The sequence below is a fragment of the Dasypus novemcinctus genome, chromosome 3 (genome assembly GCF_030445035.2).
Source record: "Dasypus novemcinctus isolate mDasNov1 chromosome 3, mDasNov1.1.hap2, whole genome shotgun sequence".
NCBI lineage: Eukaryota > Metazoa > Chordata > Mammalia > Cingulata > Dasypodidae > Dasypus > Dasypus novemcinctus.
Window position 1 is genome coordinate 82,643,716 of NC_080675.1, and position 18,467 is coordinate 82,662,182.

An 18,467-nucleotide genomic window follows, 5' to 3' on the forward strand; every position below is an offset into this window, starting at 1 on the left:
TTATTTAATCACAACTTTTCCATACCAGAAAACAATGAAGAACCATTTTCATCGTGATTTTTTAAAACTACAAATAAAAGGGAGTTTACATTTCCCTATATATTTGAGGCCATAAATCAGATGCAGTAACTGGATATAGCCTCACGGTGGTGCTAAATCATCATTGATGAAGCCAAACCCAGCAAGCTCTCAGCAGGATTGAAATGTTGCTAGTAGGTTAACCCGGTAGGAATTGACTTTGGATCCCTGTAGTTCTGCACCAACCTTGGGCAATGAGCTTGACATGCTGTCTCAACAAATTCATTAGCAATCAATTCACAAGCTTTTTCCTGGCAAGGCACCAAATAAAATATACACAAAAGATTATCATTGTCCTTAAAAAGAATTTCACAATCTTATCTTTTAAAATGCTATGTTGATTTAGAATTCTCAATTTGGATTTGGGCCTCAGTGTTTACATATAAGATATTAATAACATTTACCTTTCTCCTATTCATCTACTGGGTATCTTAATTTCTTCATGTGTCCCTTGGAGCCATCTGTTAAATGCCTTACATCTCCCAGCCTCCAAATCCCAGCTTGAAATTTCAGCTTTTAACCTTTCCACCTACATTCTCTTATTTTAAAACAGCCATAAACCGTTCTTTGTAACATCTCCTACCTCCACCTCTTTCTTCAGTCTGCTTCCAAAACCACAACTCAGACCCTTTTACCACATGTTCAGACTATTGCAATAACCTTGAAAATTAGCCTTAGAGCACCATCTCCTAACCTTGGCTGCATGTTGGAATCACTTGAGGGATTCTTAAAGATATATCCACTCCAGAGATTCTGATTTAATTGACCTGGGATAGAGCCTGAGATCGGGAGTTTTTTTTTTTTTTTTCAAGCTTCCCAGGTGATTTTAATTTGCAGCCATAATTGAGAAGCACTGCGCTAGAGACTAGCCAGCACACAACAGCCAGATTAGCCTTCTTAGACTACCAGCTTTCTGGGCCAAAATTTGTAAATAGTTTCTGTCTTCACAAAGATTACAATTAATGACTTGAAGGCCAAATCCATCCCCATAGACGTATTTTATTTGGCCTATTTTTAAATTGTTTAGATTCATTAAAAATTGGAAGGTCCTACGTAAAAACCTGATTTCCTACTTCTCTTTAAAAAATAAATTGCAGGATCTGGCCTTGCAGGGTCCACATTCTTGTGCAACAGTTTTCACCAGATGAGCAGGGACTCTGCCCCTTACAATCAGCACCTTCCCCCATGTGGCCTCAGTTCCCATCACTCCCCATTTTACACCTGTTTCCGTGACTCATTTGTTATCTGCCTCACCCTTTATAGTCATTTTAGTTTGTAACCCCTGGAGGGTGAAGTTCAAACTCAATGATACTTTTACACACTCATTTATTCATGCATTCCCTAGACAAGTATTTATTTTGTGTTTGTGCTATGCAAACATTTGGAATTCAAAGTCCCTTATATTTTGGCCCTATTTTTTCCCCCAATTTTTTATTCTCCTTCCCTTTGACAAACTCTATTCTAACTAACAGTTAAAGAATCATCTCTCCACTCCCAATTTTAGCAGCCTTGAGGTTCTTTTGCCAAATTCCTTTACAGTAGGATGATGTTGTGTAACAAAATCTGGGCTATTGGAATGTGAACAGAAGTGATGTGTGCTACTTCCAAGTAACATCTGTAAGAAGAAAGATGGTTGCTCTCTACATCTTCTGGTGAGCCACCAAAGAGAAATAAGGGAGAAAGAACCTGGATCTGTAAATAACTTATCTTCCCTCGTGTGCCTACTTCTTGTGTTTTGGGGCTTCTTTGTTATAGCACTTGGCCTATACCCCAAAACATGCCAATACATCTCTCTTAACTATGTCCCCAAAATACTGTGAATATTCTTGCCCTAAACCTTGGCTTGTGCCAAAGCTTGTCTCACTAATATTCTCCATCCTCATCTTTTTGCTATATAAATTCTAATCACCACTCAAAATCCAAGTTCAAATAGTCCCTTTTCTGTGATACTTGGGTCTACCTATACTTGCTATCATCTTCCCTCCTCTGCTTTACCACTGTATGACTTTCCATTTGTACTTGGCAAATATTGTCTTTGTAATAAGCCCAGAGCCTTGAATTTTACTGTCATAGCTCTCTCAGATTCTAAGTCCAGAAGCCAAGCCAAAAAAATAGATTGTGATTAATATTAAATAATTCAGAGTCCTTACAGTAGTCCACTACCATACCTTCTGTTGTGTAATTGTCTACAATGTCAATTCATTTTCAGTTTGGGATGACAGGACCCTAAATCTTTTCCAGTTTTAATTACAAAGCTGAGCGTGCACAATTCTTAAAGAATCTGGGGTTTTTTCCCCTTGATATTTAAACTAAATTATTGTTCCATTTCTTCTTTCATCCAAACAATTCTTTGGCTTTCTGTATAGGTATTTTTAAGACTAAGAAATACACTGAGAATATTGTTTAAGCTTGAATTGGTGATGGCAAACCAACTTATAGTGCTTAAGCACATAGCACTCACTGAGTCTCCAGGACAACAGTTAAAGGTGAAAGTAGAAGGAACTCTTGGGGAAGGAAATGAAAAAGGAAAATGGGTATCAGACAGGGAAAATTATAGTCTAGAAGAAAAGTAAAGAAAGGGGGATTGGAGAAAAAATGTAAAATAGTAGGAGAATTACAAAGACAAGAGGAGGACTAGAAACTGTGAAAGAAAAAGCATGAAGGAAAAATCAACTGCCAAGTGAAGAACAACAGATCCAGTGGCTTCAAAAGGCTTTCTATCTGATAGAGCCCTCAGAGGAGATTGTTCTCCATTCCTAAGAGCAGACTACCCTTCCATCTATAAGAAAACTGGTGTTGGTATAAAAGAAGTTCAGTGAGAAATATGTTTCTGGCCAAAACTTGATTATATGTTCCTCTGGGGGTGAAAAAAGAAAGATACAGCTGTGCTTCAAGTGAGACTTATTCAAATCTCAAATGATGGCCAGTCAGGACTTTTAGGAAAGAGTGCCTCCCACTGTTCTGTTTACAGGCAAACCCCAAAAGGTGATTTGTCTTTAGCCTCGAAGAGCTAAGTCATATCCTGCAAGAAAGCATGGGGTTAGAACCTTAAAACATGAAAAGCAACATACCCTAAGAAAAAATAAAGGAGAACTCAGGGCAACATATTTCTCATCCTTGAATAACTGACACAGTCGGTGTAGTGTCACTGACAGGTCAACATGCAGTCAAAATGAGAGTGAAAAGAGATGATGAGTCCTATCTGGAAAGAGGGATATATAAAAATCACACCAAGTTAATCCCAGGACAAAACTTCTATATTCAAGCTACCCTGGTATTAGCAACCGCTTCCCAGCCTCCTCTCATGGTAGCAGCGATGGTGGCCGCCTTTGTGCTGCTACCAACATTGGGACTGCAATTTTCATAGGCTAATTATAAAAGAGCAAGCATTCGGCTACGCATTTGCTGCAATGAAATGGAAATAACTTATGTGCGAGGTTAGCCTTAGTTGGCACCAAAGAAGTTTTTAAAATTGGGTATAGATGTCTCTTGGACAAAATACCAACAATGGCTGACTCCCTGAACCATAGTCAATAAACCATAATCTGGCATTCAAAGATATTTACATCTCTGAGGAGAAAAGGACTCAGCTGTGTCATGTATTCATCAGTTTGGTGGTACTGAATCCAATCTAATACAGTCATATCATCCAGGATAAGTTTTCAGAATTTAAGGTGAGCAGGAAATCCGTAATGTGAGAAGTGGAACTTGAGCTATATCCCAAAGGAATAATCTCCCAGAATGCTTTAGTGAGGTCGCATTGCATTCTGCTAGGGCCCCCTAGGAAGTACACAGTTGTTAACCTGGATTAACAGTAATTACTGGATTAACAGTAATTACCCACCTTAGACAAGTGGCTACTGAACAGGCAGTTCATTTCTTTTCATGTTACAAGGAGGAACTGATACTGTTCATATACTAATCTAGTAGTGGTTTGTGGATTTTCTAAATACATTTTGTCTGCACATGGGGTTACTGTTTAAATTCCCTGGCATTTGCATACACATCAAGGAGAAAACCATGCATAGTCCCAAATCAGCTCTGGCATAAAGCAGGTCCAGATGGAATCCCAGCTCTCCCACAAAGCAGCACCGTGATATGGGGTGAGACATTAGCATCTGAACCTTAAGTAACTCATCTGTAAAACAGAACCAATAATAGCTTTTCTTTAGGGTTATTATAGGAATTAAATGAAAGAAACTACTGCAGTCCCGGACGCATAGTAGATGCTAATCAGAAAGTATTTCCCTTCCCCCTTCCTCACTCTAGACCAGAAGATAGCAAACATTTTCTGTAAGGAACCAGACAGTAAATATTTTAGTCTTTGCTGGCCATCAAGTCCATCTCAACTACTCGACTCTGTCATAGAGTAAAAGTAGCCATAGACAATGAACACGCCTATGTTCCAATTAAACATTATTGGTAAAAATGGGGATTGGGATGGATTACTTATAAAATATATGTCCCAATATTACACTAAGCTAATTTTTCATCATGCCGTCTGATTTCATTTGGTCTTTTTCCTCATTGCTTTTAGTCTATTTCTTGAATGCATCAGAACAAAGGAGTCTAGTTCATCAACCTTATTTTTTTCCCTTTTAATTTTTCCCTTGGGAGGTGAGTGCTTAGACTTAGGATGCTCAATTAATTTATCCACACAACACGTTCTGGGTAAATCAGACATATTTGAGAGAAATCCTCTACACCTCACAGAGAGAAGAAAAAGGGATCATCCCTCACACTCACTGAGTCAACTGAGGAGCTTTTGTGGAAAAGGATAGGTTGCATCTTATTTACCAATTTTTAAAATATTGCTTAATAAATATGTTTGTATTTGCTTACAGTATAAAGAACTTCTTAAGAGATATAAGAACTTAAACAACAGTGATCACCCACGGTGGGGTGGGAACCCAAAGATGGGAGGTAAGGATGCAAGGAAATTTTTCCTGAATATTTTTAAATGTTTATGTTTTTAAAATCATGACTGCTTTATACTGTTCAAAAAACTAATTTTTCAAAGGAAAAAGAATACATACTAAAAGGAGGTCTTTCAAATTAACAAAACCAAACTACTCTAAGAAAGACAAATGTGAGAGACGGGGAGTGACATGAGTCTAATAAGCATCCAAGATCTCTGGTCGCTTGGATGTTATCCCGGGACTCAGTTACTGCCCATAAAGCCCCTCATCTGTTAGTGGACTTCTGTGTGCCTTCTGCCATGCACTTTGTGTGATTCAGAGGAGAAAACAAGGTGGAGAAATTAGGAGGTGATGGGAGGAGGAATGCACCACTCTCAGTTAGAAGGACTGGAATCAGAGGCCCTGATTCTCCCCACAGAGTGGCACAAACCCTCCCTTCCTATCTCAGGATGTGCCATATTTATCCACTCCCTCTCCAGCCTATCTCAAGCTCTTTGCCACTGATTCTTTCCTGTCTATAAACTTTAATATTTTTTAAAAACTTTGACTGTACTTTCCTTACAACTATCATCATCTGTCTCATATTGCTCTTGCAACACAATTCCTTGACTCTCCCTCTCACTTCTTAGTCATCTAAGAGCTGGCTTCTACCCCCATTCCTTCATTAAGTCAGCTTTTCTCTAAGGTCCTCACTGATTCTTCAAGCAAATCTAAAGTTTGTCTGTTTTTCTTTGTCTTTATTCTTCTTGCTCTCCCTTTTGCAGAGAATGTATCTTATCAAATGTCTCTTCTCCCTCCAGATACCCCAACTGCACCCCTTCTTTGTTCCTGCCTAGTAACTGGGCTACAACCTGAATCTCAGTCATCATCCTTTTTCTTTTCTTCATGTCTCCTCATTCCCTCAGGGAACTCATTTTATTTTCAAGGCTTTATCTAGTGGAAAGAGATGGGGACTTGAACACTGGCTCTTTAGACTTATTAGCTGTACAGTTTAGGGAAAGTGATTTCATCTCTCTGGACTCAGTTTCTTTCACACTAAAATGAGCATTCATTCATTCCTTCACTTATTCATGGAACAGCTTTTACTATATACCGGACACTGTTATAGGTACATGAGATTCATTTAACGAACTAAACAGACAAATATCCCTGCCCTCAACTAGCCCCCATTCCAGCAGGGGGAGACAGACCAAAACAATAAACATACTAAATAAAAAATTATATAAAATGACAATGTGATGTGAGCTGTAAATAATAACAAATAGGTGACTGGTTATAACTTTTTAAAAAAGTTATATCAAAGACTCAGAAGAGGTAAGGGAGTTCGAAATGAGTGTATCACCTGGAAAGGGTGCAGGCATAGGGAACTGACAAAAGTCCTCAAGCAGAGGTGTGCCCAGCATGTTTTAGGAACAGCAGAGGCCAGTGGGACTGGAGCAAAGTGAGCACAGGAAAGAGCGGTTGGAAATGAGGTCAAGAGAGGAAATGAGGGTGTCTGCCCCTGTAGGGCCTCTGAGTGAGATGGGAACTATTGCTGGATTGTAAGCAGATGAGTAACACGATCTGCCTTATGTTTTAAAAGGATCTCTCTGGCTGCGTGCTGGGACAAGACTATAATGGGAATGAGATGGAAGCAGAGAGGCCATTGAGGAGGAGAATGTAGCAATCAAGGCAGAGGCGCTGGCGGCTGGGACCAGCATGATAGCGCAGAAGGGGGAGAAATGGCCAATTCAGGATCATGAAACCCACCTAGCAGGGTTGTTATGAGCCTCCTGTGAGTGAATAATTGTACATAAAGTGCCTAGCAGATGCCTGGTACAAGGAAGATGTTGAATAATAGCCTCCCTTATTATGTTATATTTTGCAGGTGGAGTAGATTCTCCAGGTTGCTATATGGAGAAGGCTGAAGCGAGGGTGTGATATCCCTGGTAGACTGACCTGGGGGCTGGCAGCTGCCATCACCTGAAGTAGTTGAGGGAGGCTGCACTGAGGAAGGTGCTTAATTTTCTTTAAGATTTCACCTCACAAACCAACTTCAGTAGAGTATTTCAACTGTCCACAAGACACTGCCTCATGAAAGTGTCGCCGTAAGCTCAGTATCAACAATCATGTTTTTTCTTAATTTCTTGCCCACCTCCACCTCAAACCAGCTACCCCCTCCAAATGTTTCCTTCTACTAATAATCCACCAGTCCCCAGCCCCCAGAGGCTGAAAACTTGGCTTCATCTTTGATAAAAGTATGGAATCAAAGCACACTACCATTGGAAGTTGGTATCAAATAGCCATCATATCTGGTTAAAACCTCTCTTATTATAGAAGAAATGAGGCCCAGAAGACAGCATGACAAGCTGTGGGCCACACCTTGCTTTGATGGCTAGGCAAGGCCAAAGGCCAAGCTATTTGGACCCCGTTCACTTCCTTGACAGCCCCCTCTCACCCCTACCCATAGCATAGCCCTTCCTGAGATGTTCCCATTCTCACTGCCAAAGGCTGCATCCTCCCAAGTCTCCACTCTGGTCACCACCACAGCTGCCATGACTGTTCTACCCATTATTGCCAGTAAAACCTCCCAGAAGGGCCACTGGAGTCAAAGCCTACACTGTTGATGTGTACTGGCTCTGGGTTCAAGTCCTAATTCTGCACTTACTAGCAATGAAGTCTTCAGCAAATTTCCTATGTTCTGCCTTAGCTTCCTCATCTGAAAAGTTCCTACCTCATTGTACTAAAGTAGAAGAAAGCATGAAACCCAGAGTCAACCATAAAATAAGAGCTTAATAATCATTAGTTATTATCCATTGTATTACTGCTCTTCACAGGGTAGCTTTGAAGATCAAGTAAAAAATACACATGGAAGGAGCTTTGCACATTGTAAAGTGCTATACAAATGCAAGGAACAGTCATTTATCTGTCTTCAAACAAGAAATTTTATAATTATCCAATTAATTGGATCTATTTCCGGTGGTCTTCTGGGGAAAGGACCATTAGCACAATAATCATAGTAAATCTTTTTGGCCCAGATGCCCCCTAAAAGATCAAATCCCAATTTATGTTACACAGCTCAGTCCTGAGAAGTTTTATATACCTGCCCTCAATGATTTCATCATATAAGAGTTTGTTCTGAAAACACAGATTTACCTAAAATGTCAACTCCCCATCCCAGAGGTTGTGGGAGGTACATGGTATAGGTAGCATGGTGATTAGCCAGAGGTCTCAAAGAGGTGGAAGTTAGAAGAAAAACAAAGATTCCCAATAAATTAGAAATGGCTGGTCTATTTCTACAGAAGGTTAATATGAGAGATGTGGGAGTTATTCCAGGGTCAGAACAAAGAAATCAAGGAGCACTGTGGATAGCTGAAATGATTCTATCCATGTGCTCTTGGTGTGGGCATAGCTACTGCTCTATTTTATGTTGAGTTACATTCAAGGGAGGGGCAACCTTTCATGAGGAGCCATGTTAGGTTTGAGCAATATCAACTGAGAATTCTATACCAGACAGGACATATCAAGTTAATGTGCTGACAAGGGCATTTCCTAGTGATGTGGACAGTGGAGTGATCATTGTGCTTTTTTTTCTTTCTTCAGGAAATAAGCTTGATTAAAAATAGCAACACATTTTGAAGGGATGGGAAGGAGTGGAATCTTTCCCCAACATTACTTCTAAAAATCAGGTAAGAAAAATTCATGTTAAGGCCACCTTACCTCTATTTTTTCCCATATGGCTTCATAGTTATCTTGGTGTTGAATATCTTGCATTAGTTTCTGAATTAAAGCTGATTTTGCAGCAGAATGGCTCTCATTTTTCTCAGAAGATGAAGCCCTCTCTGACTTCTCATCAATGTATTTTTTCACACCAGTAAGAGGCATACCCAACTCCTCATCAGAAAGAATGTCACTCAGGGGCCCAGATTCTATGCTCTCCCCCAGCGAAGAGGCTATGTCACTGGACGAGCTTGGAGACACCCTACCTAGCCTGGCGTGCTTCTTTTTGATGTGGTAAGTTGGATAGATCTCAGAATCTGAATTCATTTCAGACAGTTCCCAGTCATCAATATTCTGAATGGTTTCTCCCCTGGGTTTCTGAGGCAGAAGCTTTGTTAAGTTTTCCAACTTCAACGCTAATACTTCTGTCTGTTTAAGGTGAGAGGGCAGTGCTAGGTATTCATCCGAGCCATACCAGGCTTCCACAACCTGACCATTTCTGGTGATGTGACTTGGGGAGGAGGTGTAACCTTTTTTGCTTTTGTGTTTTGAAAGAAGGGGTAATGGAGACATGATGGGGTCTGAGCCAATAGATGATTCACTGCTTTGAGTAAAAGGTGGTGAACTGGATGTTTCTGTCTTCACTGGCAATTTGGCATTCCAACTTCTCTGATTACAGAGTTCATGTGAGGATGTGGAAGCAGAATCTGTTTCTGGGCCCTCAATGGCCTTGGAAGTACAAGAAGGAATTCCATTTTGTGCTACTGAGTTCCTCGTATTTTCAGTTTGTTTGCCTGAACCAGTTCCCTGTTTAGGTGTTCGGCAAGGAGGTACCTCTTCTGCGGTCTCATGTGGCTTTTTAAATCGAGGTTTCTCTTTACGGCAGTCGTTAAGCCTGCCCAGGCTGGAAGAGATTTCCTTACTGTGACTTTTGACTGTGTTTTCAAGATTCCCCTCACCCACCTTGTGCAAACATTCATATGACTGACTGGCAGCAGAGGGGCTGTTGGGGTAGGAAGACTGCAACACCAGGCAAAGCTTGGATCTGTCTGGAGGGTCCACCAGGGAAGGGGTGCTTCTACTCATCTCAGGTTTCAGATCAGCCATCTGCTTCTTTCCATCCTTGCCTTTCAGGTCATTCTTAAAAGTTCCTTCTTTAAGGAAAAACCCTCTTTTTGGCAAGGTGGGCTGTGTGGGAGAGTCCTCGTTATAATTAAAGCAGTCTCTGATGGATCGCTTGGGGATTGTATTTTCACAAGGAAGAGGCTGTTGGTTCTTTGCACCAAGATGGGGGGAGGAATTGGATTCTTGCTTTGTGGTCTCAGAAGAGGGTTGAACAGCATTTGCCTGAGCTTCCCCTGAATTTGATGTGCCTGGGGCTAAGCTTGGCAGCTCATCAGCTGCGGAAACGTTGGTTTCCTGACATCCACCTTCCTCATCTGCTGAAAGAGATACTTGAGACACCTTCTCGCTAACTGCTTCGCTGCAGTTGGAAAGGATGGGGTCAGGAGCCACCGTTAGTAACCCGACACTTCGCATAAGCTCAGGGAACTCCTTTTCCATCTCAGTATAGCTCCAAGAGTCAAATGGTTTGGTTTTGACCTGGCTAGAGGTCATGTCACCCAGGCCACCAAGCAAATCCTCACTTGGACTGTAGTCAGACAGTTCAAAAGCAGTAATACCACAATCCAGAGACAAGTAATTTTGAGAGCATTTGATAGTTAACTGTCCTGAGTCATCCACTTCGGTTAGAGAATCAAGTCGACCCTGAAACAGACAATGGTATTGGTTTCAGTAAATGCAATAATAAGTATGCTCAACCTTTGTTCAAATGAGGTCTCAGCCCAGGCTGATGAAAAAGTAAAAAATACATCGGTCTCAACTGCTTCTGATTTGACGTGCAGAAAGCCATATTAATCAATTACCCCATTGCTTTATATAGTATCCAGAACTAAAACGTTTAAGGATTTTCCTTCAGTCTGAAGGATAGAGCCTTGAGAGAAAGAGTCAAGGTCAAAAGAAAAATACCTCTTCTTGCTTTAATTTTCTATTGAAAAAATAGTATATTGTCCATTTAGTAAGCTTTTCTGAAGGGATGAATTAAGTAATAAAATTTCTGGGAACAAGTAATGTAAGAGTAAAATCTCCATTAACAATGTCTTTTTTGCTTAACAATACTCCTCCAGCACCAAACAAAGTGGCTAGCTTAGAGTAGATGCTTAAAACATATTTTTAAGTAGAGTGATTAATTAGACTATGCCAGTGATGTTACATATGTATCCATAAATCACAGAAAGCTGAATTACTGAATTCGAAAATACATAATTTGAAAACACATGATAGTTCAAGGTAAGTTTCTCTGACTCCCCATTTTTGAAGGTAAACATAAATAATTCTGGAGAAAACTTTATCATCTTAGCTCCAGTCTCTCCTCCCTCCTCATGTTCCTCAGACTCTTTTATTTTAAGCTCTCATAAAACTATTTTGTTTTCCCTTTAAGAATTTATCTCAGTATGTAAATAAACACTATTGTGATTATTTGTTTAATATGTTTCTCCCACTAATTTGTAAGCTCCATGAGAGCATTTATCACACAGAAAATGGTAGATTCACCATGGTACCTATAGCACTTAGTATAGTATTCTACATATAGTAAGCATTCAAGACACATCTGTTTAAATAAATGAATGACATTTTGGGATTTATCGCTATGCCTTCATATAATTTCTTCCTCTGATTATGGAATTTTAGTTAACTGTAGTAATTAAAATATCAAGCTTCAGAGTCAAATTCTGGCTCTCGCATTTACACGCAATGTGACCGTGAACCAGGAGCTTGACACCACCAAGTCTCATTTCCTTTGTCTATAAAAAGGAAATGATAAATCAGGTAATAGGGGTGTTGTGAGGCTTAAAGGAGATAATATATATATGGCACAAGTCTGGCACATGGATAGATGTGTTCAATAAATGTTCACTCATCACTTATTGCGTTAGTTAGTAGTAGTAATGGAGTATCCTGAGGGGGAAATTTTCATCCAGATCAGAGGTATCCCTATATTAAATTACACTGTACAAAGTGAGAAATCAAAATTAACAGCCAATCTCAACAAAATGATCTAATGAAATTGTGTAACTTATGCTTCATACCTGGACCAGGCTCTTTAAATAATAGTCAGAAGCCAAAAGCACCTAGGAATGAGTCAGTCAATCAAAAATCACACTCTATGCATTTTAAAAAAAAGTAATATTGGAAATTCCCAATGTAAAAGCAGGTTGTATTTTATTTTTTTAAATTTTTGATTGTACAATACTCAGAACTCACTTTTACAAAAATAGAATTATAAAGGATGGTTAAATTCCAAAGCTATTGAACTAAGATGCACTTAGACTACCAACTAGTTGAAATTTGCAACATTATTTTCATTATAAAGGTACTGTACTTCAGCTAGGGTATGAGTCTAAAGAGGTACTAAGGGGAAGTGGATGTGGCTCAACCACTGGGGCGCCCCCCTACCACACAGGAGGTCCTGGGTTCGGGTCCTGGTGCCTCCTAAAAGAAGATGAGCAGATGCTGCCTACCACTACAACAGAGCTAGACACCGCCCCTGCTGCAACAAGCAGAGGCCACAAGCCAGCAGATGCCACAGCTGACAGGGAGCAGATGTGGCTCAGTCTGTTGGGTATTCCCCTCTCATGTGGGAGGTCCTAGGTTTGGTTCCCAGTGCCCTCTGGAGAAGGCAAGCAGACAGATGAGTGAACCATCTGTGGAAAGGGGGAATAATTTTTTTAAAAAAATTTTAATGAAGAAAAAAGGTGCTAAGAAGAAGCGTTTAGTGACATATAGAGAAAAAGAGTTCAGGTAAAAAGTACACCCCTGAAAGTGTCAGCTGCATGCTATTGGACAAGCAAGAAACACGGTGGCCCTGCGAAAGCATCTGGCTTCCATTTTGATGGTCACAACATACTTGAGGATGCCATCTCACTTAAGAATAACAGATGCTTGATAAATGATGTTAGATGAATAGATGGATAAGTAAATGGGGTGAGACTACATCGCACAGAATATGGGTGCCTTTTCCTAAGTCTCCAGCAATTCCTAATCAGTCCTGGTATGGGAAAGCAAATACCATACTCAAAACACTTAATGCCTCAGAGAGAGCCCTCTCCCCTGCTGTTCTTAGCAAGTCTCCCATCCTGTTCCAAGCTCTGTGCATGGCTCACTGCCACTCAGGATAAGTATACTTTTAATTCACACTTCATTTTTTAATCAGAAAAAAAAATTCCTCCCTTGAAATAAAAAAGCATAGTCTTTTGATTTCAATTCTTAAAGACCAAATGACATCTATCCATGTTCTTTTTAACACAGTTGGTTATCATTATATCATTATTTAGGAATATTATTCAAAAATATTCTTCTAGATTTTACCTCACAGAAGCATTTTCTTAAAGAAAGTTCTCTGAAGTCTTTCAGAGCAGATAAACAATGAGTTTTCATTTCTTAAAATATTGATTGCTTGGTGATATTAATATTTTATACTAATATTTTTAGTCCTATCACTTCCTTTTGAACCACTTTCCAGTTCATTTCCTAATGCATGTAAATAATAAAGTCTCAGGTGGACATGGAGGTAAGGAAAGTTTGTTTTTTTTTAACTACCCTTTCAGAAATATAACATTTAACTATATAATCCATGTTGCCATGTCAGGGCTCCCTACCAATGTCTACACTCAAATATACCTCCACTTTTTATGTTATGAAACAGCTTTTCAGATGAAAGTTATATTTTATGGAGGTGGCCACCTATTCACTTTATCGACGGTTAATTTATTCACTTTATTGCTGGCTTCCCTCTTGTCTCAGACATCAAGGAAACCCTTTTATTTTCCAATATAGAGCAAGAACTTTTGCTTTGTTCCTCACCCATAATCAAGTTAACTGAAGCTCTAATTCTAAATGCCTTCTTAGGTCTCTCTTTTTTGAACACTACATTTTGCCACCAACTGAAAATATTTAATACCCATAATTCAGAAATCTGAAGAAAGAACTCACTATTAAAATGCCCGAAGGCTTTTTGCTACTTCAGGGTCAGTTTTGTGTCCTGATTTGATGTTCCTACTGAGAAGACAGTTGGACATAGAATTTCAGTGTTTTAATTATGGCTACAATTTTTTTAAAAAATTGCATGTCCCTCTCTCCTCTTCTCCCCTTTATCTCACTACATAGTTCTTGGTATGCTTTAATTCCTAACATATAATTTCATGGACCTTGCGTCAGAATTCCACAGTACCCCACAGTCCACAGACCACATGGTCCAGATTGTTCAGATTCCCGTCAGCTTTGCCATTTGGGGTTCTATGATTCTAAACCATGGTGGACTGAGAGGAGTAAGTAATAGTAACAAAATGAGAAGTAAAATGGAGCTAGTTTCTGGTGGGCAAAGGGAAAATACCAAAAAATATCTTTAATATTTTCAACTATACTATACTAATAACTCTTAAGAATTTCCACTTTCTATAGGCTACACCTACAGGAGTCAAATAATTAATCTTCATGATTAATTCCCAATCCACCAAGCTAAGGGACTGTCTCTCTTCTATACCTATATCAGTGACTATCTGCATTATTTAATTCAAATCCACTCACCAGAGTTTTTGATAGTCATATTATCTAGGTACTGTGGGCGATACAGAGCTGGTACTTTATCATAATATGAATTGGGCTCTAGTAAGTTTTAGTGGAGAATAGCCAGAGATCTAGAGTAAGAGTGTTCTGGAAGAACCAACAGGTTCCCAGGGAGGGTGTATCATTTAGGTAAAGTGCCTACCGCATTATCTAGAAATCTAGAACATGGTAAGTTCTTAATGTTTGCTATTGTATTAAAATTATTGACACTTATTGCGACCTATGTGACTTTACCTTTCTTGACCACAGTCAATATGGAAGATGGAGACAATAATATCATCTATGAAATACAGATGATAGTTCCTGTCCTGCCTACCTTCCAGAAATGTGTGAGAGTCTAACGAGGTTGAGGAAGTATTTCCTAACATGTCTTATTCATCTTAGAATAACTAGTGCTTTATACATAGTAGGAATTCAATAAATATTTAGGGAGGGATGGGGAGGGTTAGGAAGGGGAGAAAGGAAGGAAGGAGGGAAGGAGATAGGGAGGGAGGGAAGAATGAATCGTTAAAAATCAGTCGAGCTGATTTTGTCTTGTTTTAATTATTCCTTTATTTATGTTTTCCAGCATTCACTTAACCTCTCATAGTTTCAATTTTCCTATATATAAAATAGAACTATTGTTAATATTCTTTACTCTTCTTACTAATGGCATAATAAATATGCTAGCACTGTGTCTGGCATATAGAAAATCTCAATACAATACTTTTTTATACAATGTTGAGGTCTACCTTAAAGTGTTTTTTATTATTTTGTTTGTTTTGCCTTTTTTAGTAAGGTATTTGCCAATTTGTTTACTAGGTATAGTCTGTTTAAATAAAAGAATGAAACTCATATATTTTGCTTTTCAAGGGGAGAAACAAGAACTAGCCTCTCTCAACTTCCAAGCTCATTCTTTAATAAGGCTCTAAAACTCAACTAACTTCCAAAAAGAGAAAAACAAATACCCCCTTCACTGGAAGGTTGACATCTACTATTCTAGTTTATCAGCATATTTTATGCCATTTCCTTCTTCATGCTACAAATCTTTTATAGGTGAAATTATTCTGATTAAATTGAGAATTGTATCTAATTTCCCTCCCATTTTTTCACACTTCCAGTGTGCTAGCAGAAACAAATGAAACTAAGCAGTCTTTCAAATACTGTTATGGAGTCACACCAGAAGCACAAACATAATCAGAAATCCAGTTCTCAGGAAGGAGAGTAATGGAGGTAGAGCCTCAATTCATGAGGAAAAAAAAAAATCCACAAAGCAGATTACTGAGAATTTACTATTCCTTTACCCTTCATACAAATATCCTTGCATTTCTATAGCAGGATAAAGACTGATCTCAAATATGAAAATGCACTAAATTACTTCCAGTCAAATCCATAAATAATTGTTGAGCTCACATTGTGAGAATCACAAAGGATGCTACTTAATAGAAACTCACAACATAGTTGTAAAAATCGTGGCAGGTAGTAATTAATTAGATTTAATGGTTTTTCATCCTTTCTTGGGCTACCACTTCGTTAACGATACAAGTTCAAATAAGTGCATGATAAATATATTCCCCAAAATAATAACAACAATGATAACGATATGGATTAGAGTGGATTTACTGATATTCTATTCATGAACTATTGTGATTAGTAATCGAAGAAAATGTGGCATTGGTGTGGAGAAAGTGGCCATGGTGGCTGCTGGGTCTGGGGAATGGGAGGAAGAGATGAGATGTGAAGGTATTTTCAGGGCTTGGAGTTGTCCTAGGTGGTGCTGCAGGGACAATTACCATACATTGTAGATCCTCTCATGGCCCACTAGATGGAACATGGGAGAGTGTGGGCTATGATGTGGACCATTGACCATGAGGTGCAGCGATACTCAGAGATGTATTCACCAAATGCAATGAATGTCTCATGAAGATGGAGGAGAATGTTGCTATGCGGGGAGGAGTGGGGTGAGGGGGGTGGGGAGTATATGGGGACCTCATATTTTTTGAATGTAATATTTAAAAAAATGAATAAAGACCCAAAAATGATAACAATAAGCCCTAGAGCTCTGCTGTATCCCTGGCTCCTACAACAAAGAGTTAGTATTCAATATGTTTTTAAAAAAATAAACAAATAAATAAATATGTAAAATGGGTTTGACGCAATCATTTCTAATGCTTTCTCTAGCAGTAGAAAGTGAGCAGATATAATCAGTGATGGTGACCAGTACTTGATGTTGACTAGAACTACCAGAACACATGTTGAGGGGATAAAATAAAAAAATATATAGTGGAGAGTGACTGAATGGTTTGAGTGCCTGCCTCCCATATATGAGGACTTGGGTTCAATCCCTGGTACCTCCTAAAAACAAAAAACAAAAACAAAAACAAAAACAAAAAACAATGTATAGCCTTGAGGATGCCAGGCAGATATCTAAAGAAAGATATTTTCAGAATTACTACACCTCATTCATCTCCATCTCATTTGCACACACCTTCAGGGATACCAAATTTAGAGCAGAGTCAGCCAACATGGAATTCCTTCTAGTCTCCCATACCCAATCAAGGACACTCTAGGGATCCATCTTGGGGGGACAGCATCTGGGACTAAAGAAAGTATTCTACCAAAGTCTACATCTTCTCCCTCACTGCCACAATTCCAGGGGAAAGCTAACAGCAAAAGAAGACTGGAACCTAAAGTTAGAAGCGAGTCTAGTAGATTTTGATTCCTATAGACTTCAGGCTCTGCAAGGAGTTTGCCACAGCAAGAGCACCTTTACTTTGAAAGTAAATCAACAAGCATAAATCAATGGACATGATATTTTTGATAACAGGTACAGATTTGTTTTGTGCTATTGACAATGTTGGAGCTAATGAAACATTAATAAATTAATAAATTAATGAATTGTGCAGCTATCATTGTAAGTGCCTTTTAAATTTATATACATAAATGAGTGGCTTATAAACTTGTAGAATTTATATTAGTAGAGCAATAAACTGGGTATGAAGAGCCAAGGGACCAAATGTATCTAGATAGATAGAGATAGATGACCAACTGGTAGATAGATAGAAGATATAGCTATGGATACACACATACATACACACATATTATATATCTATATACATAGCCCCTGCTTAGCTAAAAAAAAATACTTTGCTCTATAAATATATGTATATTTAATTTGTAAACAGGAGAATTCACTTGGATTCAAATTTGCAGTGTCCATTCTTAAGCCATCCATGAAGAATAATAACCACAAACTCTTTAAACTACTCCTAATATAAACACAAAAATCTAGATTGTGTGACATTCCAATATACATTTGATTCATTGTACCCAGAATGATTTCCCCAAAGCATGAATTTATCATGACAGTTCCCCGAACAAATCCTTCAAAGACTCCCCATTGTCCTCAAAATAAAGTTCGGTTTCCGTAATATGGTTTTGTTTGTTTGTTTGTTTTTTAAAGATTTATTTATTTATTTAATTCCTCCTCCCCCGGTTGTCTGTTCTCCGTAATATGGTTTTGAAAACTTTTTATCTTCTTGATCTGACCCCTGCTTACCTATTAGACCAAGTCCTGCCTCCTGGTCCCTAGAACTTGTTGCTCTGTCCTACCTGTAGCTCTCTAATCCTTCTCTCTTAACTCTGAGTCTTTGACCATGCCCCTTCCTCTATCTAGAACATTTCTACCTCCGTTCACCAGTCTAAGCCCTCAGGGCTCAGGTTAGACTCACTTCTGGAAAGCTTTCCATGTCTGAATTGAGTGCCCCTTCTCTGTCCTACAATAGCAACATGCAGATTTATCACAGTCTGGCCTAAATATCTGTTCACTTGTCGCTATCACCACTAGACTCCAAGCTCTTGAAGGCAGAAGTCATATTTTGGTCCCTATACAGAAGGCATATTTTGGTCCCTATTACATTCTTAGCACCTAGTACCTGGCAGGTAACAAGTGCTCAATAAGTACCTATTAAATAACTGAGTGGGGAACTGGAAGCCAGATGAGCAACAATAGCCATGGTATCATGCAAATTACCAGGTGTGAGTCAGCCCCGGCCAAAAGCCCCATTCACAGGACTAGTGCCTGGCCCTGGTCACTACATCTAGATT

At 39.0% G+C, this 18,467-nt stretch overlaps 1 protein-coding gene across 10 annotated transcripts in view; it reads right to left on the bottom strand.

Annotated features, from left to right (window-relative positions):
- The window catches only part of AKAP6 (A-kinase anchoring protein 6), a 635,729-nt gene that overhangs the window by 263,992 nt on the left and 353,270 nt on the right, over nt 1-18,467 (bottom strand). For all 10 annotated transcript variants that reach the window (XM_058293576.1, XM_058293584.1, XM_058293582.1 and 7 more), the window contains one exon: nt 8,697-10,463. In XM_058293576.1, the coding sequence (XP_058149559.1) occupies nt 8,697-10,463 (1,767 nt within the window). The remainder of the gene's footprint in view (nt 1-8,696; nt 10,464-18,467) is intronic.